The 24,972-nt window shown below is 42.5% G+C and overlaps 1 protein-coding gene across 2 annotated transcripts in view; it reads left to right on the forward strand.

Annotated features, from left to right (window-relative positions):
* Positions 1-17,785, forward strand: part of LOC134927326 (syncytin-2-like) — a 24,780-nt gene extending 6,995 nt beyond the window's left edge. The window contains exons 2-4 of one of the 2 annotated variants that reach the window (XM_063921598.1): positions 8,981-9,036; positions 10,948-11,012; positions 14,833-17,785. In XM_063921598.1, the coding sequence (XP_063777668.1) occupies positions 15,567-16,712 (1,146 nt within the window). In that variant the 5' untranslated portion in view covers positions 8,981-9,036; positions 10,948-11,012; positions 14,833-15,566 and the 3' untranslated portion in view covers positions 16,713-17,785. Of the gene's footprint in view, positions 1-8,980; positions 9,037-10,947; positions 11,013-11,665; positions 12,015-14,832 lie in introns of those variants that run through there. The other variant, XM_063921599.1, reaches the window with a different exon arrangement.
* The last annotated feature ends 7,187 nt before the right edge of the window (positions 17,786-24,972 follow it).

Raw genomic sequence — 24,972 nt, forward strand, 5'->3', positions numbered from 1 at the left:
TAATACAACATTTTTCACCTCAGCTTTAATTTTCTTTTATGGTGGCCATTGTACCTTTCATCCCTTGGAGTTAAGATCATTTCTACTTATGTATCTGGTGTATGTGGTGAATTTGGAATGCCAGGGTTGAGGTGTTGATCAGCTTTTAAAAAAAAAAAAAAAAAAAAAAGCCAACTACAGACCATTGTTGAAAGCTATGAAACATGACTTACCTTCCTGGCAGCCCTACACATATTAATGACTGGCAGGTTTCATGCTGTGAATATGAATCTACTTCCCAGGCTGCTGTACCTGTAGCAAACACTCTCAGTCCCTGTACTTTTACCACAGAATCCTGCAGTTGTGATACAGTGAGTTTGTGCGGGATGGTAAGAGGCCCTGGATCAATCGCACCTATTTACAGTAGCTAAACCAACTTCAGCTGGTGGGTTGGGTCTTCTGCTCTTTGAAACATATTACAATATACAGCAAGTTACTGATGTACTTTCCTGGCATGTGCACCCAGATAGAATAAACTGGGTAGCCAATGAAGATGCATTTTATTTTCCAGGCCAAGGAGTAAGCCTCCTTCGATGGCTCATTCAAGTACTCAGGCCAACTTTGGCCTGTGTATTTCCCTTTGTTAATTCCATGTTGTGATACACTAGACAAACGCCTGAATCTGACATCGTGTTCATCTCCAATACATAAAAGACAATGGTTATGCACAACCTCTGTAGGCGTAAAAAACCCATAAAGGGATAGTGAGTAGGATTAAATGTCTTGTGTGTGCACTATTATCACAACAGTACCATATAGCCCCAAATGGTCTCTAATCTGGAGACTCCATAGAACAGCAAATTGAATAGAATAGTCAAGGGAACAGACCCACGCTAGGACTGGTGGAAAGCAAGGTAAGGCCAGTACACAATCTGAGGTCAGGGCAATAAGGAAGCGAGAATCCAGAAGATAAGCCCGGTTCAGGAGCAAAGAATACGCTCAAGAACACAGATTCAGGAACTGGGTCAGCAAAAACATCAACAATATGGGAGAGTAAGGTAGGAAGCTATTTAAGAATAAGGAAGCCAAATGAGGATAGAGAACCACCCCCTCCTAACTCAAGGCAGAACCTGTAATTGATATTATGAGAAATCACCCCTGTTGCCTAGTAACCCAAACTACGGACAGAGTGGTGGTAAAGGGAGCAGTAAGCAGCTGCCGTGGCCTCATCTGCCGTGGCTTTATCAGCTGATTTTCACACAATTTCTTTTTATGTCCTTAAAATTTGATTTCCCACTTAATGAAAATTCAGACATGGGGGGTCATTCCGAGTTGTTCGCTTGTTGCCGATTTTCGCTATGCTGTGATTTGCTGCTAAATGCGCATGGTACGCAGCGCGCATGCGCTAGGTTATTTAACTAAAAACTTAGCAGTTTTGCTGGGGTTCGCACGACTCTTTTCAGTCGCAATGCTGATCGGTGAATGATTGACAGGAAAGGGGCGTTTCTGGGTGGGAGTGTGCTAAAAAAACGCTGGCGTGTCAGGGAAAAACGCGGGAGTGTCTGGAGAAACGGGGGAGTGGCTGGCCGAACGCAGGGCGTGTTTGTGACGTCAAACCAGGAACTAAACGGACTGAGCTGATCGCAATCTGTGAGTAGGTCTGGAGCTACTCAGAAACTGCAAAGAATTATTTCGTAGCAGTTCTGCTAATCTTTCGTTCGCTATTCTGCTAAACTAAGATACACTCCCAGAGGGCGGCGGCCTAGCGTGTGCAATGCTGCTAAAAGCACCTAGCGAGCGAACAACTCGGAATGAGGGCCCTTGTCCTCTTGTCTTTTTGTTATACTAATCTCTGGGTAGATTTTGGAATACTGTGTCCCAAATATACATCTCAGTATTTTTAGATGTGATTTTAATCCAGAATAAGATATAAATCACTTTCACTATTTCCTGTACGCATTAAGTGGCTTTCATTTCAAGTCAACATACGTTTGAAGATAAAATACTGGAAACAATTAAGAGGCAATACAAAGCAGCAAGCCATACATCAGCCCATTCAGCGGTATGACAGATGTCTAGACAAATGTCTGCTGCCTGCCAAGTCCGTTTCTAGAGAAAATTCATGACATTTAGGAACAAATTAAAAGACTCTTATTTAATCATATTTCAAAACTAATGATCTCTCCTTTCTATTATATCACCGTAAATGGCGAATGCATTAATACATAATTTTTTTTAGCTTGAATTAGATTTCCCCCCTTTTATTTTCAATGTCCTTTTATTTGTAATATTTTGGCAACTTCTCTCCCATATTTATGCTCTACATTTATCACTTAGTCGATGCCTTGGCTTTATATACTGTTCCACCGTATTACCTGAAGGGACCATTTTCTATCAGCGCTGAATGAAAAAAGAAATACAGCGAGAGGACAGCTACGATTTCTTATTTTTTATCTGAGGCATTTTGTGGCCAATATTTCCAGTTGTAATGCAGTAATTGATACTTAGTTGTACTTTAAACCCCCAGTTCCTCATTTTATTCTGGAACGTTTACATTTCACCATATTGCTCTCCCCTCCAGAGGCTTCTGCATGATGTTAGAACTGTTATGAAGTTGTTGCTATTTTTCCTATATCAATAATAGGGTACTTTGCTGGCACTGACTATAGCAGTTTCCCTCATAAACAGCGAAATTCCACAGCTAAAATGGCCCCTGCAGACCTTACTCCATAATCATATAAGAGAGGATTTCTCATTAAATATTTAATAGTGTTTTAATAATCTCCTGGCCTTGTTACATACATATAAAAAATTCTAGTTAAAACCGCATCTACTGAATAAAACGCGACTCCCTTATATTTGGTTGGCGATGGATCTCTTTAATGTCCATTAGCTTTAAGGTAATCGCTTTACTGTAGACATTGGCAGCAGCCAATTTGCCAGATCAACTAATATACTGGTCAGTGTAGCTGAATACATCCTCTTCAGAATTATCATATTACAAACAGTGGGTACTGGAGAAACAGGAGGTGTGGCTAAATTCAGGGATCAGTGTACACAACCCTTCAGAAAAAAAAAAGAATGCAAAATAATATGTCACATCTCACGGTGTCCCTCAGAAAATGGCAGGCCAGGGTAATTGGTACCAATTCCCCCAGCACTGTACAGGGTGGCAGTATACCCTCTGCTAGCCGCACCCTCTAAACCTGTGATATTGTGATGTCACACCTAGGGGACGGGCAGGGGCATTTTAACAGAGGAGAGGGCCCCTGTGCAGACTCTGGGTGGGCCCACTCTTCCGTACAGCGCAGTAGTCTCTGGCATTTTGCCGGAGTCTACTGCGCATGTGCAGGACTCCGGAAACATGGCGCCCACCATATTCTGGAGACCAATTTCAGTGCTGCTCATGCATGGTGGCCATTTTGGGAGAGATTTTTGCACACATTTATAGAACACTGCAAGAAAATGGATGTGGATACAAATCCTCTTTATACCACATTCATACACTTGAGAGCTCATTGTTATTAAGTTACAATGCCCTTTATTAAATAACACATTTTAATATACTGCCATACCCAGGATTCAAACCTAAAACCTGTTGAATTCTAATCAAACACCCTACTCATTGAGCTATTTGATCCTGCATAAAAACTATTAGAACTATATGAAGCATTGCAATTGAGCAGATCTATGTAGTGTGCAGCCAAACATCCAATCTCTTGCAGCCACACACTACATAGATCTACCCAGCTGCAATGCTGATCATTTTATTCACAAAGTACAAGGTAAGCTTCAAATAGTTAGAATTCGCTAGCTTAGAATTCTTTGGCTTTCTATGCAAGGGCAGATAGCTCAATGAATAGAGTGTCTGACTGCAATGCCACAGGCGATAGGTTCGAGTCCTGGGTATGTCATCATCTTGAAATGTAATAAAGGATATCAAAGAGCTATCAAGTTAAGTTCATGAATGTTGTATAGGTATTCGCTATGGAAGGGGTGGGAGTAGGAGACAGGGACTGTCAGAAGTTGCTGGGCTCCAAGAAGTGGGTATGCTGCAAGTGAATGTAATTTAAACAGATAACTGACAAGTGCTACCAACATCGCCCCTTAGCATGCAATGCTATGGACGGGATATACTAAGCTCTGCTGCCATGCTAATTACCTTCTCAGTGCTCCCTTGACATCTCCACGGTTATGTCTCCCAGCGCTGCCATTCGCTCCCGTTGTTTTCTCTCCTGCAATCGCCGGTATGAACTTACATAAGCACCAGCTCTTCCCCACCGCGGCCACTCAGGACTCAGGAGGAGAGAGTTCCAGCATCCCACACACCAGTGTGCACATCACGGGATGCTGAGGCATGTGCCCAATGCACGGGAGGATATCAATGTAGAATGCAGCATCCACAACGCTGAGTCCTGAGTGGCCGCGGCACTGAAGAGGCGGTGCTTGCATAAGTTCATAACATCGAGATTAGGGGAGAAAATAACAGGAGCGAATGGCAGTGCTTGGAGGGGTTACAGTGGAGATGTCAAGGGAGTGCTAAGAAGACAATTGGCGCGGCGGCAGAGCTTAGTACATCCCGCCCTATGTGCAGTGGCACTCTGCACACACCTAGTTTCTGCTCTGCTGCTGGGTACCGTTCCAGTCATTCTGAGAGACTCATGTGATGGTGCCGACCCCAGGGCACTGCACCCTATGCAACTGCACCGCTCAAACAACCAAGTTACGGCCCCGCCCACACCCTCTTGGTACCTCAGACACCTACTTTATAAGAATGACTTTCAGACTGCCCAAATAGGGCACAATTGGGATTGTTATATTCTTAAGTAGTGTCAGCAACCTGCTACTTTCCAGGGCCAATGGCAGCCCTCCAACCTTCAAAGGGCTGCACATTACCCTTAAACTCAGTATATGTTAAAACAATACATTTAATCATAGAGACACCTGTCAGTAATAACATATCAGCAGCCATTTTATAACTGCTGCTATAAGCTATAAAAAAATAAATCTGACATTAAAGAAGGAAGGCTTTGGGGCACTCGTGAAGGCTCAGTGTATAGTTTTGCTAAATTAACAAAACTGCAATTGATACTGAATCAGGTCCTATGGGCAAAAAAAGTAAGCAATTAGGAAAAACTATGTTGCACTGCAGGTGGGACAGATGTAACATGTGCAGAGAGAATTAGATTTGGGTGGGGTGTGTTCGAACTGAAATCTAAATTGCAGTGTAAAAATAAAGCAGCCAGTATTTACCCTGCACAGAAACAATGTAGCCCACCCTAATCTAAATCTCTCTGCACGTATTACATCTGCCCCACCTGCAGTACAACATGGGTTTGTCCAATTGCTTACTTTTTTGGTTTGCTAACAAACCTGATTAATCTGATTATTCTATGAGGAGTAGTATATCAGCAGAGTTAATTATATTACAGAAGTTGACAGTTAAAGCCACGGATTCAGTGTGTAGATATTCTTATTTAGAAGAATGTATAATATTCTTTGTTAAAGGCAAATAAAATAGCAGTCTTACGGAATTTATTAGTTGGCGCTCACTCTTGTGTGTCAACCCGCAAAAGTACATACAGATTTCAGACAATTTCAGAGAAAATAAAAAAAAGAATAAAACAAACCCAGAGTCCTAACATCACCTAAGTTGAGAACTCTTGTTATGAAGGAGTCACGTTAGAAGCAGTCGATATATAACTAGTCACTCAGGACTCTCCTCAGACTTTATCCCTCTGTCTTGCTCTTTTGACCCCACCCTTGTGGATTTTAAACCCATTCAAAACCAGAATTAATTGTTTGTGCCTAGGTACCTGAAGGTCCTTTGTGTTTGCTAATAACCCAGGGTTTTCCCGGTCGAACAAGCAGTGGCTCTTATTGATCTTGTTTCATTCTGTTTGAAGACTAAGACCTGTGATTTATCAATATACTGTACAGGGCAGTTTGATAAACTTGGTCAGGAAGAGATTCCGTGACCAGATGCCTTCTCGAACAAGTTATATCAACTTTCTTCAAAAGAATTTGACACATCTGTGGACAACTAGGAGACAGTACCAGTTACACAGGCCCTCATGCTGGGGAACAGAGCCGGCCCTAGGCATAGGCAAACTAGGCAAATTCCTAGGGCATGTGATATGCCTAGGGGCGTCAGCAGCTTCTGCTGATTAAAATGATATGCAGCATGCCTATATTCTGTGTGTACCATTTCATATGCAGATACAGTCACAGTCTCACACAGTATATAGGCATGCTGCATATCATTTTAATCAGCAGAAGCTACGTGTGCATCCTAGCCACAGAGCAATGCAAATAAGATGCATTTTCATCAAGAAAAGTCACCCGACATTAGCACAGAGGCAAGATTTATGAGGACACATCTGTATCCAAGCAGAGGCAGAGGTCACAGTGTTAGCGGCTGTGTGAGTGCTTTGTGTGAGTGGGTTGGTTGTGCAGTAGTGATTGGCATGTGTGTAAGGGGCATTATGTGAGTCATGTGTAAAAATGCATTAATAATGTGCGGCATATGTGTAAGGGACATTATGTGTGTCATTATGTTTACAAGGGCATTAATAATGTGCAACATATGTATAAGGGACATTATGTGTATAAGGGCATTAATAAAGGTTGTCATAATGTGTAAGGTGCATTATGTTTATAAGCACATTAAAAATGTGTGTCATATGTGTAAGGGGCATTACTGTGTGGTATGTGTATAAATGCATTACTAATGTGTATAAGGTGCTCTACTGTGTGGTGTAATGTATAAAAAGGGCACTACTGGGTGGTCTTATGTGAATAAAGAGCAATATGGTGTGGTGTAATGTGAATAAGGGGCACTACTGTGAGGAGTAATGTACGGATGGTGTAATGGTTAGCATTACTGCCTCACAGCACTGAGGTCATGGGTTCGATTCCCACCATGGCCCTAACTGTGTGGAGTTTGTATATTCTCCCCGTACTTGCGTGGGTTTCCTCCGGGTTCTCCGGTTTCCTCCCACAATCCAAAAATATACTGGTAGGTTAATTGGCTCCCAACAAAATTAACCCTAGCATGAATGTGTGTGCGTGGACATGAGATAGGGAATATAGATTGTAAGCTCCACTGGGGCAGGGACTGATGTGAATGGGCAAATATTCTCTGTAAAGCGCTGCGGAATATGTGTGCGCTATATAAATAACTGGTAATAATAATAATAATAATAATAATATAAGGTATAGCGGTACTACTGTGTGATGTAACGTGAATTAAGGACACTATTGCATGATAAAATGTGAATAAAGTTGCAGTACTGTGAGGCGTAATTTGAATTGGGGTTACTATTGTGTGGCCACACCCCTTGCCAGCAAAAACACACACCTTTTTGGGCTGTGCGCCAAATGTGCACACTGTTCCTATTTAAAATTTAGGGAGTCTGAAACTCAAAATAAGGACTGCTATGGGTGAGGGCTGATGGTGCTGGGAAAGGGGTACACTGACAGAGGCGGAACTAGTGGTGGTGCTAGGAGGCACCAGTCAAAATCTTGCCTAGGGCATCATATTGGTTAGGGCCGGCTCTGCTGGGGAAAGTATAGATACATTTCCGTTTACAATCCAAATGTCCCCTGACTCAGTTCATACAGTTTTACAAATTACATTTTCCATACAGAATATACATTGATACAACATTCAGCTTGCATAATGCCATATTTTGTTATCAGATCACATGATGGATCCTGACAGAGATGTTTGCAACTTGTGTAACTTCTGATAAAGATAATACATTGAAACATTGCTATTATTTATCTGCTGTAAAGCATCCTCCTCTTTGGTGAATGTGGTGGCAATAGTTGGCAGCAATTCATGATAGTCTATTTACTCTTTACTTTGGCTAATTGGTGGTTCAGTGTCCCACAACGCATATCATTCACCACCATCTAGGGATTCTGTGGGACTCGGAGCTTTTCCTGTGAGCATTCCGTAGTGCTTACCTATCCAGTCATCCGCGTACATGGAAAGGAAAACAGAATTCCGGTTGTCATGTGAGCAAGGTTGGTGGAACGCATAGACCTACGGTTGCGTTCCACCAAGTAGATATGGAAGACACACTTTCGGGTGCACTCGGGATTCCTACTGTTTAGTTTCCATTGTTTTAAGCTTGCTGTCAAATATGGTGGCTTATTAAACTGTCATATAAAGCCTATATGTACTTATATCTTTTGATGACTTAATAAACGGCTTATATAAAGCATCTCTTTACTTTTATCTTTTAGGACCCTATTCAGAATCTGCAACTGCTTCTATAGCATACTGAGGCTGCCGAGCATGCTAATTGGTAGCCAGCCATGTGATCACAAAACAATTGCGATCGCATCGCTGAGGCAAGAGTTAAGGATGACCCCTTGCAGATGCATCATGGCTGCATATGCAGGTGGTCTACCACCATCTTTTTCATCAATGCGGCTATGTGTGACATCATGCGGCTGCCCCAAAAACAGTCCGGCCACACCCCGCAACAGTCCGGCCACACCCCACAATGGTCTGTCGCCATTCCTCCTAATGCCCGCCGCTGTCACTCAAAGTGTGATGGCATCCCTCCGTGATTCAATCGCAATTTGCTAGTTTGCGCATGCGCTGTGCAAATGCAGCGCATGCGCTGTTCGAATGCAGCGCATGCGCTGTGCGAATGCAGCGCATGCGCAGAAGTCCTAAAATCCCTTGTTTGCGATTTTCGGACATTAGCGATCCAAGCTGAATGAGGGCCTTAGTCATTTATAATTAAAGTGATCGCATATACTAATGGGAGTCTAACTACATTATATTACCGTATAAATAATGTGTGATATTTGTGATAAATAATATGATTGTTTTTTAGAATATTTGATAATGAATTGACACAATATAGTGAGATTCTTCTGATTAATTTAATATAATGATGAAAAAGCTATGATATGACTCCCGTTATGGGGAATGACAAGGAGAAGGAGAAGTTTATTTATATAACACTCTTTCACCAAACAGGACTCAAGACACTTTACTGACATCAAGTACAAAGCACCTACTACAGAGGATTTACTGTAAGTAATACAGCAAAACTCAGACCACGCAGAAATTAAAATGAAAGATAAGATAACTTAGGGAGCATAGTAAGAATACTGCAGGATTGGTGTGGGCATTTTGAGTAATAGCTTCTACAGCATGCATTCCCAACCGCAGTCCTCAAGGCACACCAACAGTGCAGGTTTTAGTGATATCCAGGCTTCAGCACAGATGGTTAAATAAAAATAACTGAGCTACTAATTAAGTCACCTGTGTTCAAGCCTGGATATCACTAAAACCTGCACTGTTGGTGTGCCTTGAGGACCGCGGTTGGGAATGCCTGTTCTACAGGTTATATATTTATATATTCCACCTATGAAAGGTGCCAGGTGAGGCAGCCATGTTGGGCGCACTACGTAGGATTCATATACAGCACTAAAAAGAAGCACCTGAATCTCTGTGCGCACAATGCAGCTGACGGTACTAGATCTCTGAAAGAGGTTTTTCCAACCCTACACCAATAGTTCAAGTACAAAGAATAGAGAAACAGTTACACCAGCGCATATAATAGTAAAAATAGTTATTACAATGATTGGGAAGATGATGTTATATTTTCATCTTTTTTCCTCGGTCAAATAACATGCAAATTTGAGAGAAAGACAAAAAATGCATAGTATAATACCGTTTTAGAGAGAGACAAAAAATGCATAAAACAAAATGTCATGTATTAAAACGGACAATCGGATCAAAATTTGGATTGCACCTCCAGTGTGTAGAATTTAATAAACTACAAAAATGCTCCCGTCACTATTTACCGTATATCTGGTACGGGTGCTCCTCGGGTAATGCCAAGAACCATGATGTTGATATTTAATTACATTAAGATGTCTCAAATTTATATCTCTATAGATTTAGCAAATTTTTAACACTCATTTATATTTACAACTGTGAAAAACAGAAACTCCCGTGCGAAGAACAAGTAGAAGTCTTCAATAATATTACAAAATAATGAAAAGTAATATTAATTTAAAAAAATAATATTGAATATATAAATAAAATAAATGAATGTACCAATAATGTGACTGGATAAAACCTAACATAAATACAGTTTTATGCTTTACAATGTATTGAATAACATCCACACACGGAAAACAATAGTGTCATTCAAACAAAGAGGTGCAATTGTATTTACAGAATACAGCAACTACACTACGTAGACAAAAGTGATTGGACCGCATCCACCCCCCACGTGCAAAATCTTGTTGATCTATTTGATGCCAGTGTCCAATCACTTTTGTCTACATAATGTACCAATAAAGCAGTAATCAGTAAGGGTGACCCCCATTTTCAGCGCTCCCTATATTTAAATATCAATATCTTCCATACTAAAGGGTTTTTTTTGTTAAATGGTCACAAGTAGGGAAACACCCCAGGAGGATATGATGTAATTAATAGAGGGGGATAAATAGTCACTCAGGGCAAATTCAGCTAATTACTAGTTGTTTGTTAAACTGCACACATGGAAGCTGGCCTTTCACCTTCTAAAGTAAGTTTCTGAATTCTCAGTATGACTTGGTACTATAGGATTTTGCATTTGGTAATATGCTTTATGGACAATAATTAGCTACTTGTAGATCTTTTGGAGCTATAGCATTCGGTTATAAATATTAGTCATAAGAAGTTACATGCATGCTTATGGATGATTTAATTTTATATTATATTATTTCAGAACCGATGTACACATACAGTACTTGTATAAATAGCTGTATGTGATATCTGCCAGTGGTATCTGTCAATACAATTTTGACTAGAATTTGGTCTGTTATTTAATACTATGTACCATTCATGTCCTCTATTTATGAGGATCATTTTTATTCTGAATTCTATACGTTTTTAGTAACCATAATGGAATATTGTAGTATATTTATTGATAGTTTATATTATTTCAGAATGGACAGTTGTCATATGGGGTTTTACATAAAGAGCTGAAGTTGTATCACATAACCCACTATCGGTATGTATTAATATAATTGTATAATGGCATGTATATAAAGTTTGTTTATGGGTGTTATCAAGTTACCATGAATGTAAGATGCACCTGTTTTTTTTTTTTTTAAATTAAACGTTACCCCTGATGAAGTCGTCAATGACAAAATGCGTTGGATGTAGAGAATCTGTATCCACAATACCGTAAACCACCCTTGTTGACAGCTCACAGCCTATCTGTAGGGCAGTTAGGGCTGCAGAGAGGGGGTGGGCCCAGCTTGTTGGGAGGGGCCTAGGAAGGGCCCGGGTCCACCGCCCCCTCACCCCCCTTTTTCCCTGTCATCTGCGGCAGTCCAGTGCTGGGCTACAATGTGGACAGCGAAGCTGTTCCTCTGCCTGTGTGGGGGGAGGGGGGAGGGCAATCACTCTGATCACCCTCCCCTGGATTTGCCCCTGACTCAGGGGCTCACAGCATCCACACACTTTTCAGTGTGCAGCGCCTCTGTGTGGCAGTGCAAATAATTTTTTCCCCCATTATTTTATACAAAAGGATTGTGGCCAGGCCTGTTCAGGATTAGGCCACACCCCTCAAAAAGTACAGCCTGGCACAGCTCTCTACAGCCCTGATGGAGATACAAAGAGTGGTAGTTTTCCATCAGCAGGCAAAGTATAAAAAGATCTCCATAATAGTGTATGAAAACAGTGTTAAGGAAATTTAAGCAATGTATAGAATCTATTCTGACTTTTTAATATCATGTAATACGTAACAGACATTATTATGTAAGATGTTTTGCTGACAAAGAATGTAGGTACGTGACAAGAACTTGCTTTACTTTGCTAAGTCACCCTAGTCTTGCTGATTTGTGTCATGTGCCCACCCAGGACCAGATGGTGTTCGATAAGGAGGAACGGGCCTCAAGGCCTGCTATGATTGGTCCAAGCTTGGGTGGAGTAATTCTTTGTAATATGCAATATTAGGGGCCATCTATGCCATGTTCGAGAGGCAGATGGAGCTCCCTTGTAATTACTTGTAAAGTGCATGCTGACTGTCACTTTATTGTAATCTTGCTCTGCCATTATCAATATAAACTTTAAAATTTGGCTACAACTATTCACGTTGTGTCTTTTTTCCACAACAATTTGGTGCCGAAACCCGGGATCTGAAAACGATTGGAACGGAATCAGGACAGGAACGGAGGACTGGAGACCAGATTGGCGCCATTCAAAAAAGGTGAGAACATTTGTGTCTCTGTCTGCTCTCCCCTCCTCCGCTCCTAAGACCCTCCGTCCCACTATCGTGAGTACAGATCCCAAGAACCTGAATAGTTGTTTTGTGTTGTAATATCTGTTTTGATATGCATGTGTGAGTGTATGTAGATGCTGGCACATTGCCACATCAGCATGACAGAGGCCCTTTATGGCTGAATGATTGTGCTGCCCCAAGCATGCTGGGGGCAGTGGAGTAAAAAGTAAGAGGACCCTAATGTCCTCAGACACGAATGTTTCCTATCTTCTCAGTCTGTCACGTAAACTGTCATTAACATTGTCTGCATAGTGGAAGGACAAATATAAGGATAAGTGTTGGTGAAGAGTAGTTTCTCTGCTGGTCTACCCTTGCTTGTCGATACCAGTCTGTGGGCAACTGATTGTGGCTCTCCCCCGAACAGGAGCGATATAATCTCTGATTACCTCCTGGCCTGCTATCTGACAGCTCTGTGTACACTGGTTTGAGTCTGTTTCTCGCTACACTGAAGGGCGTGTCCTGAAGCTGCAGACTGGCGTCTCTCTGTGTCTCATGAAAAATCATACTTCTTACTTAGATAATCCCTTACTTGCATGGTTTAACCTAGAGGACATTAGAGGGCAAATATTGTTTGGCATCTTCGCCTTGCTGATTTTCATTTGGCTCTGTTGGAAAATTTGGAGGGACCAAAAGCGGGGATTCGCTGTGTGGGACTTCCCCTAACAGCCAATAGCCATAGAATATAGTGCTGTGAAACACTGAGAGAGGGGTGCAAGAGTCCCCTCCACCATAGCAGGGCTATGGGAAACAGTCACAGTAAACGTGGATTTGGCTGATCACCAAATCAGAGTAATGGACGTCCTGAGACTCCTCGTACCCCACAGGAGGAGATGAGTAAGAAATATGGCAAATGGGTCAGCCGGCATTTACCTAAGTGGGGCAGGCTGACTAGGGGGATGGATTGTGGGATCCCAAAAGAGGGAACCTTTGAATTATCCCGCTGGGCAACCCTCTACAAAAAATAAAACAAAATTCACTGAGCCAAATGAATAGGCAGCTTGGAGTAGGTGGATGGTAGAATCTTATAAAAGACAGCAAAAAGCCCAAAGTATTTTTTTTTACATCAGAAACAAGAACAGGAAGGGCAAATCAGCAAGGAGGGGAGGTACAGTCAGATGAGAAAGAGGGGGAGGAAGGGTTTTGTGTGGAGTGGAAGGTGAGCTTGTCATCACTCCTAAAATAACCCAAGGTGAGAGAGATGAAAGGGCTGAGGAATATCGCTTGCCTCAAGCCTCAGCCTAACTTGTTAGAGAGCAGTTCATGCCTGGTACAAGTGAGTTTAGCCAGCTGAAGACAGAGAAATATACAGGAGGTACAGAAGAAAATGGTCCAGAGGGTGATGGTAGTTGACACACCTGGTAACCCCCAGAGGGGTAAGTTTAGGGGGAGGAACAATTGGGAGTCCAGAAATGTGAAGTGCTACAATTGTGTGAAACAGGGCCACATTGCAAGAAATTGTCCAGCTCCAAAAAGGGGGGCAGGATAGCGCCTGACAGGGAGGGCTTCCAGTGTTACCAGTCATCTTGATGTTATGAGCCACAGCAGTGGTTCATTCCTGTTTGCATTCGGTTCATGTATTGTATGTTATATTTCTGTTTGCATGTCAGGATTTCTTATGTACTTTAGAGTGCTATACTTTTGGTTACTAATCTGGTAACTACAGTGACATATTTTGTGGGTCTTCCCACTAGCTGCATTCGGTTCATGTATTTTAGGATATATTTCTGTTTGCATGCCAGGATTTCTTATGTACTTATTTAGAGTGCTATACTTTTGTTTACTAGCCTGGTAACTACAGTGTCATATTTTGTGGGTCTTCCCACTAGCCTTAGTTTTGTGTTTGTGTACTGGCGGCAGCGCCGCACATAACTTGTTTGTTTAGTTCTCATGTTATAGTCACCTTAGCTGTAGCTAGTTTTCCCCTCACTCGCAGTCTCAGGTGGTGCCTTGTAACCTTGTAAGACTGGAGGGCATCGGAGTTTGGGCGAACCTAATTCGCCCATTCAAACGCGGCTGCCTTGGGCAGAAGACTAGCACCTCAGGCACCATCCGACCACTGGGAGGAGTAATGGAGTTTGGGTTAGAAAAGGTCTTGCTGCGGCCATTCATACTGACTGCAGCTTCACTCATGAGTACTGGAACTCCCCAGTTGTCACACATTCCACAGAGTTCCAGGGTCTCAATTTGTAACATTGTACTCGTTTCCTAACACTCGGAGAGTAGGGGGGTTATGCTTTTGTCCACTTGACCCTCTCTGAAATGCCTTTTTACTCAGTGGAGTATCTGGTGGACAGTGGAGCAGCCCGTGTTCTCAAGAGAGAAAGTATGTCAATTCAGGCAGGTCCCCAAACACTTGGTATATGGGGGAAGGCAGGTTGCAAATAAATAAATAAATAAATATTGTTTGGAAACATGAGGATGGTCGATTGTGTGCACATCTCCCTTCATATGTTTCCAAAGGGGGAATGATTGCTATGATTGCTATATTTTGGTTTGCACAGTGTTTGAAATACTTTATAACAGAATGGTTATGTTCTCCTTGTAGATAGAGGCGTGGCCTGTTGCCAAGGTAACGGCTGCAGTAACAGCAAAGAAATTGATATCTGAATTTGTGTGCAGGTATGTCCTACATGAAACGGTTGAGAGAGCAAATAGCGTATTAAAAATGTCTAAGATCTGTGAGCAAACAAAACTTACATGGGTACAAGCTTTACTAGTAGATCCTTTTGCAATGAGGTATACCCCAAAGGGATTACATGGACTTTCATCATTTGAGATACTGTTTGGCAGGCTGCCACTCAAATTGCATGGACAGTACGCTTCTCTTACTGACTACGTTGTTCAGCTTCATAAGCCACTGACTAATTTGCATGGCAAAGTGTTTTCTTCTTTACCAGATCCACAAGACACATCTGGAACCCCGATTTGATGGCCCGTACCAGGTGCTATTGACCACAGTGACCTCCGTCAAAGTGGAGAGGAAAGTACGCTTCTCACTGTAAGAAAATTAACTTTCAGGTCAATGATGCAAACTGGTCCTAAAAGCATGGGGCCCCCGGGGAGAAGAGAACTGAATGGACTGTTAAGATACGCTTGTTTTTCTGCCTGCTTGTTTGTGCTTTATATCAGTGTGTGCAGGTGAAAGGAGAACAGCAAAAGAACTCTATATGGCTTCTACATCAGCAGACCGCTAAGGAGCTGAACGCCACTGACTGTTGGATCTGTTCTTATGTTCCTGCTAACCATAAAGGAATCCCTTTGATTGGTATCCCTATCTCGATGAATGATCTTAACCTCACAGATTATAGCTATAATGTTGAAATAGACATAAATCACACTGCTCACAATGCTCTTTCAGACCTAGGAATATATTTAGAAATCGCTGGTATAATCTCTCCGCCCACTATGTGTATAGGGCCTATGTTTATTAACCACGTGGCTGAACTAAAAGGTCACCTAGTCAATTTACCTAAGGTATACGTTGGAGAAACAAATTGTGAAAATGCTGCCTTAGTGTTTAACATAGAATACAATGAAAAGTTATGTGACAAGGTGAACTGTAACTGTAACAATCAATGTTGGTGTGCAAAAATGAAAGCTCTTTGTGCCCCTAGGTGTGCCTGCCCTAACCAGATGGATGAGAATGATTGGGATTGTAAGACCCAAGTGCACAATAATATGGTATGGTTTCAGAGCTGGTTGGGAAACCATGTTAAGATAATCCCTAGGGTGCTGAAGCAAGGCCTATACTATATTTGTGGAAATAGGGCATACTCATGGCTTCCTATGGGAGCTTGGGGGAACTGCACTATAGGAAGAGTTGTGCCAGCCATAAGACAGCGTGAGAACATCTCTTTTACCAATATGATAGAAACAAGCCCTAGAGAGACTAGATACAAGAGAGAATTGTTTACTGCAGCAGATAAAGCCTGGATGTGGTTCCCTGCCTGGACAGGCTGGGGAATTGAATTAGCAAATAAGTTAAATAAATATGCAAATATTATGGATGGGATAATTAATGAGACCACAAGTGCCATCCATGCTATCAATGAAGAAAAGGCTCAAATTAGGAAGGTGACCCTACAAAATAGGATGGCTCTCATTTATTTGTTAGCTATGGAGGGAGGATCGTGTGCTGTTATATGGAAGGAATGTTGTACCTGGATTGAGGACTCACATGACCCCATAGAAGCGCACATGAATAAAGTAAAGGAATTACAGAAACAAGCTAGAGACATATCCAAGGAGGGATGGAGTCCCTTCTCCTGGATGGGGACAATTGGTGTATGGTTTAACAATCTATTATCGGATTTAATAAAACCCATAGTGGTAGTGATAGGATTGATTGTATTTCTTTTGATCGCTTGGAAATGCTTAATGTGCTGTATTTCTCATTTCAGGAAAAATGTGGATTCGCTCGCCTAATAGGAAGAATGATAACAGCCACAGAGATGACCGTCTGATGGCCCAGCCCAACTGCCCATCTCTTCTGAGAGACCCCTCAGTTGTTGTAAGAGTTGGGTGGAAGACATCATCTCTGAAAGAGGGTCCCGCAGGTGTACTTCGACAGTTTGGACACCACCCCAGAGGGAGTTTATCCCGAGAAGTGATTTCGACGAGTCAGTCATTCCGATTCCAGCGAATTCACCGAGTGGTCTCTGTGCCCTAGTGCACCTCCGGCTGCTGTTATTATTCTTACAGCTAGATAGATAGGTGTGTGAATGCTTCAATAAAGGTGTGTGAATGCTTAGCAGAATAGCAACCGCGAGGCAGTACTTAGTCAGTTCTCCCTCTTGCGTACATCCTGTCTCAATTGGTACTTTGTCACATAATAAAACCTGGGGGCATCAGAGTACTGGGTGGACCTAATTCGCCCGGGAAAAGCGGCTGCTAAAGGACAAGACTTTGACCTGCAGGTACCAATTGACTGCGGGGTGTGGCAACAGAGTCAGGGTAGGCCCAGGTGCGTCTGTGGCTATATCATCCCCAGTCACAGTCACACCACCCTCTTAGCATTAGTAGTACTGCCATTGTTACCTTTTAGTTTATGTTTTATATATGTGTGATAATAAAATTATCAAAAGGGTGAGAATTGTTAAGGAAATTTAAGCAATGTATAGAATCTATTCTGACTTTTTAATATCATGTAATACGTAACAGACATTATTATGTAAGATGTTTTGCTGACAAAGAATGTAGGTACGTGACAAGAACTTGCTTTACTTTGCTAAGTCACCCTAGTCTTGCTGATTTGTGTCATGTGCCCACCCAGGACCAGATGGTGTTCGATAAGGAGGAACGGGCCTCAAGGCCTGCTATGATTGGTCCAAGCTTGGGTGGAGTAATTCTTTGTAATATGCAATATTAGGGGCCATCTATGCCATGTTCGAGAGGCAGATGGAGCTCCCTTGTAATTACTTGTAAAGTGCATGCTGACTGTCACTTTATTGTAATCTTGCTCTGCCATTATAAATATAAACTTTAAAATTTGGCTACAACTATTCACGTTGTGTCTTTTTTCCACAACAACAGCGATGGTGGTTTTATGCTGAATGATTTTTTTTTTTTTAATGCAAACAACCTTTTGATAAATTAAGGATTTTCAAGCATGTCATTGTTTTATCACTATCGAGTGCACATCTGGTACAAGGGTATATTACAGGAACCATCACGGCAGTGACTGTATACAAAGAGGATATTCATGTTCCTGGGGGGATTAGTATGTGATCCCACTGCGCGTGATGCCGAATTTCACTATACTGTCATGGCTTCCGGGAAGCTAGAATGCTGGCAGGGGGCGAGCGCAACGAAGCCTCTTGTGGGCTTTGCTCGCCACAGGTTCTATTCTCCCTCTATGGGTGTCGTGAACACCCATAGAGGGGGAATCACCTACCTCGCCGGTATACCAGTGGCAGTATAGTACCCCCGTTGGGATCCCAGCATCAGTATTGTGACAGCCAGGATCCCGACGGGGATAGCCATCGAAACCACACTCTAGGAAATTAGGTGTTTTCTTTCTAATGATCCAAAGATCCATAGCATAATATGACGTAATATGGCGTTTCTATAACGGGTGCAATGTGTGCGGTCCAGGGATGGCCCACACTGCACACATTGCACCCATTTTAATACATACCTTGCCGGAGTCCAGCGTCGGGCGCTGCGATCGCGACAGAAATCTCAGCCAAAATGGCTGCCGTGCATGCACGGTAGCCAAATTGGTCTCTGGATCATGGCGGGCACCATGTTTCCAGAGACCTGCGCATGCGCAGTAGACTCCGGCACAATGCTGGAGTCTACATCACCCTACAGAGGAGGGGGCCCACCCGGAGGTACATACGGGCCCCCTCTGTTGAAACGCTCCTGGACCACTAAGGACTTTTATATTTAAGATAGACATTCTCACTGAGTTTGTCGGAGCGCCCTCTGGAATTAATTTGATTGTATAAATTATTTGGTGAAACCTTCGCTGGTGGGTTTTATTTGAGAGTTGCTGCCATATTTAAAGTTTACGATATTGAGTTAAGCATATTTTATGTACTATAAAGCGCAGAAGGAGGATTTTATTTTTTGTTTATACAGATTTTTTTTTCTAGTTTCCAAATACAAAATGTTCTGTAAAACACGTTGGGGATTCATGTTGTGGGTATTTATTAGCCATGGTCAACAACTAAAAATAAAATGTACTGAAATCAAACATAATCTTATTTGCTCTGGTTTTCTAAACTGTTCCAGAAAACCTGATGGGCTTTAGTGTTCTGTAAAGTATTAGCCTGCTGCAATAATCAGTGTTTAATATGTAAATACGAAAAGAACTGAAACACCCTAATCTAGGACATATGCTGGAAGACCAAGGGGCCGAAGATAGTGCTGTAACTGCGTTAGTGTGTGCTACAGCACAAATTAAATGTTGCCCATAATTATTAATATACTGCAGTATACAAGAAGGGGAAAGTATCTTAAAGACAAAATATGTGACTCTATTTCTTGCAAATTTATAGCCTAATATGTCCACTTATAATTTGCCTGTAAGATATACAGCCGAGGTATGGAACATTGCCTCAATGCGTTGTGTAATATAAATGATTATGGATATATTTCACTGCAAACCAACCAGCAGACTACGCAAGTAAATCAGAAAAGTAACATTATGAGTTTTTTGGTGATTTAATTTCTCAGTTCTTCAAGCTCCCACCTGTGCGGCAGATTATTGGATTTCAATGCTTTAGGGCTGCTGATCACCGGGAAGTTTCTCTCAGTTTAAATCACAAGATTTGTTATAAACGCTCTAGCGGCTGATGACGGCTTCAGCTCCAAATTGATCATGAATAATTATAAGACCTAAACATAGGGGCAGAGATGTATCTGGCCTTGGAGAGAGAGATAAAGTGGAGAGATAAAGTACCAATCAATCTGCTCCTATTTGTCATTATACAGGCTTTGAACCTAATTCAGACTGGAACGCTGCAGCGTTCGCAGTCTGATACCCACAGTGAGATATGACAGCATTTCACTTGTGCGATCGCCTCTGCCTGATTGACAGGTTGCGGGGTGGGAGGGGGCGTGTCGGCGACGTTGCGGCAGCATTGGATGGGCACGGCCTGGACAACGCAGGCGTGTCCGGACCGTTTGCGGGGCGGGCTGCGGCGGCTGCGTGTGACCCTAAACATGGCGGGTAGCCACCTGCCTTCACAGCTAGGCTGCATAGTCAGGGAGCTACTCGGCAGGTGCGAAAGCTGCTTTTGCATGCCTGCAGGGGGATGTAGTGCTTGGCATGTGGGGCGGACTAGCCCTGCGCTGGACGTCCACCGGCATGTCAGAGAAACTGATCGTAGATGTGCGTTTTTCACACATCTACGATCAGCTCTGAATCACCCCCTGTGTTTGCAGGATGTTTCTCTCTATTTTACCACTCTCCAAGGTTTGAGACATCTCACCCAATATGAATAACAATATATCTAACTGTAAATAATGTCAGAGTCATATGCAGCGTGGAATTGGTCACCTTGACGAGGGGTGTGCAGTGGCAAACGCAGGATTTGCATGGGGGGATTTCCAGGACTGAGTGGGGACTGAGGTGACCCAGTATATGCTGAGTCCGTAAAACTAGTGTGTGTGTGTGTGTGTGTGTGTGTGTGTGTGTGTATATATATATATATATATATATATATATATACTGCTCAAAAAAATAAGAGGAACACTAAAATAACACATCCTAGATCTGAATGAATGAAATATTCTTATTAAATACTTTGTTCTTTACATAGTTGAATGTGCTGACAACAAAATCACACAAAAATAATCAATGGAAATCGCATTTATTAACCCATGGAGGTCTGGATTTGGAGTCACACTCAAAATTAAAGTGGAAAAACACACTACAGGCTGATCCAACTTTGATGTAATGTCCTTAAAACAAGTCAAAATGAGGCTCAGTAGTGTGTGTGGCCTCCACGTGCCTGTATAACCTCCCTACAACGCCTGGGCATGCTCCTGATGAGGTGGCGGATTGTCTCCTGAGGGATCTCCACCCAGACCTGGACTAAAGCATCCGCCAACTCCTGGACAGTCTGTGGTGCAACGTGGCGTTGGTGGATGGAGCGAGACATAATGTCCCAGATGTGCTCAATAGGATTCAGGTCTGGGGAACGGGCGGGCCAGTCCATAGCATCAATGCTTCGTCTTGCAGGAACTGCTGACACACTCCAGCCACATGAGGTCTAGCATTGTCTTGCATTAGGAGGAACCCAGGGCCAACCGCACCAGCATATGGTCTCACAAGGGGTCTGAGGATCTCATCTCGGTACCTAATGGCAGTCAGGCTACCTCTGGCGAGCACATGGAGGGCTGTGCGGCCCCCCAAAGAAATGCCATCCCACACCATTACTGACCCACTGCCAAACCGGACATGCTGGAGGATGTTACAGGCAGCAGAACGTTCTCCTTGGCATCTCCAGACTCTGTCACGTCTGTCACATGTGTTTAGTGAGAACCTGCTTTCATCTGTGAAGAGCACAGGGCGCCAGTGGCAAATTTGCCAATCTTGGTGTTCTCTGGCAAATGCCAAATGTCGTGCACGGTGTTGGGCTGTAAGCACAACCCCCACCTGTGGACGTCGGGCCCTCATACCACCCTCATGGAGTCTGTTTCTGATCGTTTGAGTAGACACATGCACATTTGTGGCTTGCTGGAGGTCATTTTGCAGGGCTCTGGGAGTGCTCCTCCTGTTCCTCCTTGAACAAAGTCGGAGGTAGCGGTCCTGCTGCTAGGTTGTTGCCCTCCTACGGCCTCCTCCACGTCTCCTGATGTACTGGCCTGTCTCCTGGTAGCGCCTCCATGCTCTGGACACTACGCTGACAGACACAGCAAACCTTCTTGCCACAGCTCGCATTGATGTGCCATCCTGGATGAGCTGCACTACCTGAGCCACTTGTGATGGTTGTAGACTCCGTCTCATGCTACCACTAAAGTGAAAGCACCACCAGCTTTCAAAAGTGACCAAAACATCAGCCAGAAAGTATAGGAGCTGAGAAGTGGTCTGTGGTCACCACCTGCAGAACAACTCCTTTATTGGGGGTGTCTTGCTAATTGCCTATAATTTCCACCTGTTGTCTTTTCCATTTGCACAACAGCATGTGAAATTGATTGTCAATCAGTGTTGCTTCCTAAGTGAACTGCTTGATTTCACAGAAGTGTGATTGACGTGTGATTGACTATATATTTGTGTGTGTGTGTGTGTGTGTGTGTGTGTGTGTGTGTGTGTGTGTGTGTGTTTATATGTATGTATATACATGTGTATATATGTATGCACATGGATATATATGTACTATAATTAAAATAAAGTAAACTTTTATTGCACTTACAAGTGCCACCAGGAAGACAGCAGGCTGCAGAGGACGCTAGACAGCCATTAATAATACTCATGCAGCTTAAATAAAAAATATATATTATTTTTTTAGTGGAGGGGGGTTTCTGGGTGCTCGGAACCCCCCCCCTTTCCCCCAGGGTGCGCCACTGGTGTGCAATAAGTTTACAGATGTGGGGGGAAATAGGGTCAGAGATTGTCAAGGTCCATGATTTAGGTCAAGATTGCCCATACTTTTCAAGCGGCAATCATTTTCCTTGTAGACAGTGAGTGGTCGGGTCCCGGCCGGAGCGGAAGGAGGGGGCACTCTCCTCTCAGCTCCTTCCCCTGCACTACCAGATTAAGTAGTGCTGCCTGTGGCTGACAGGACATACTGTACCTTCCTATTATTTTGAGTCTGATTTAGAGTTGGATACAATTCCATTTAGCAGGACATAAAAATACATCTATCTGCAATGCACATGACAAAAATACGTCTGTATTTTGGGGTTGGGTGTCTTTTGCACTTGTCGCTCCCTAAGTATGGTGAGGCAGATTGGGATTGTGCGAGTGTATAATGAGTGCAATAGGGAGGTGCCCACCTAGTGCATTGAGGCATCCAGCAAATAAACAATTTAGTTACTTTACACTCCACACACATCATCAGATCAGTAGATGCCAAGATGAAACATGCCAGTTGTATAACCTTCCTGACCGGCATACGTGCTGTATGAATGGTGATCTCCTGGGCATAAGCACTGTGCTCTGTGTTCAGCAGCATTACAGGGGCGCTACAAGTGTGCTAGCCTAGGGTGTCTGGGACTTCCATTCAAACCCTGAAATTCAGTCTGACTTTGTATTTCACCCAGGATCTGGATTATTATGGGTCTGAGTAGGACCCATAATTTATTATTTATTATTTATTATTTTTTATAATAGTAACATTGGAAGCTACACATAAGTGAGAAGAAGTCCCACTATAATTTGATAATTGAACATTCATAAGGCTGCAACATAATTACACGGATTTACAACGAGTACGTCAATACAGATCCGCGAGTGACTTAGATCCATCATGTGACTCAGAACGAGTCTGTTTTGCGTTCCATTTGAATTATAATTAAACAAGGAATGCGTTCCATTGTAATCTAAGACGGCCGATGAGAATCACGAGCAGGGATTGGTGGAACGTCCCGTTAAAAAACATTCTGGAATGGGCAATCGGGTTTGCCTGGTTAAAGCAATTGCGAAACGTGCACGTCGGCGTTTCAGAGCGGTGCCGACAAGCCCGCTCACACTGATCACAGTGCAGTGGGGAAAAAATGTTCTAATAAATAGAAAAAGATATAGGAGAGATTAGGAATGTTAATAGCAGGATTTAATGTTATGTAGGAAGTATTGAAATGTAGCAACTGTTTAGGCAATACATCGTGCAGAGCAGAATTTATATAGATGTGTTATACAGCCGGTTATGAGGATTAACTTCCCTTAGATACTCAGTGCGAACAAGGGGTAGTGAACTATAGGTAACCCTCAGGATCCGCATCGTGTCATATCTGTGTGACACGGATCTTTTCTTTGGTGCCCATTGAATATTGATGTAACAGTATATCTGACTCATTAATATTAAATAGCAATTATATATGTCAATTGGGACCTGTACTGATACGATCTAGATGAAATAGCTGCTATATATACGGGACATGTTATGTGCTCAATTAATGGCACACACAGACCCGCATTCTAATTGCGTCCATTAATTGGGATATATGATCTGCTTTTATGTGGTCTCACACATTGGACGAATACAATAATCCAATGTGCACTTTTCATAAATTTAACAGGTGTACATTATAAATTCATGAATACATGATTAATTCAAACACCTGTTTCAATATACGGGGCACGTCGTGAGTTGATTCCTAATTAACGGCTTACACAGACCTGTAGTATAATTCATGAATACATGTTAATTTAAACACCTGTTCTATATACGGGGCACGTCGTGAGTTGATTCCTAATTAACGGCTCACACAGACCTGCAGTACAATTATACCTATTGACCAGGGCCGCGCAATGTAAATTATTATCATAAGGTCACGCATATTGGATCATCTCAGCACTTCGGTGTGCCCCCCTAGTAGAATCAATTGGTCCATATTATAAACCCATTGATATGTCCCAATTTAAATACTTGTTACGCACATGTGGTATGCCTTGTGTTGATTTCTAATTAAAGGCACACATAAACCTGCAGCACAATCAAACCCAGAGATCAGGGTTGTGCAAACTGCTATGGTACAGTCACACATATTCGAATTTATTTTTAATAAAAGGCACATATAGACCTGCAGCACCATTACATCTATAGACTAGGGTTGTGCAAATTGCATTGCAAACCCATATATTTTGGGCTTTAATAGCCGATGAACATGAGTGCAGTGGCAACCAATGAGTAAAATATTGTTCACACTGTGGAGTGAGATAAGGGAATCATTAACAACCAATTACATGTACTGTAATGGATACGGGGAACATCAGTAACCCTTTGTAGTAAATTAATAGCAACCGGTTCTTGATAACCACAATATCAGTGGTATTATTTGTAATAAATAAGGGAATAATGACGGTTGCAGTTTTCGTGTAGAATATTCTTTGACACCATTCAGTGCTATTCAATTATTTATAGTATCAGGATTCCAAATACCTCCTCCTGTTATCCATGTGAGAAGTTCAGGCTACCTAACCCTACATACAGCTATTATACTACATTCATTGCTCTCAAATCGATAAATAAATGAAGCAGAAAATTCAGGCACTGTGAATCAGTTTTTATTTATT

Source organism: Pseudophryne corroboree, chromosome 5, assembly GCF_028390025.1.
Source record: "Pseudophryne corroboree isolate aPseCor3 chromosome 5, aPseCor3.hap2, whole genome shotgun sequence".
Classification (NCBI taxonomy): domain Eukaryota; kingdom Metazoa; phylum Chordata; class Amphibia; order Anura; family Myobatrachidae; genus Pseudophryne; species Pseudophryne corroboree.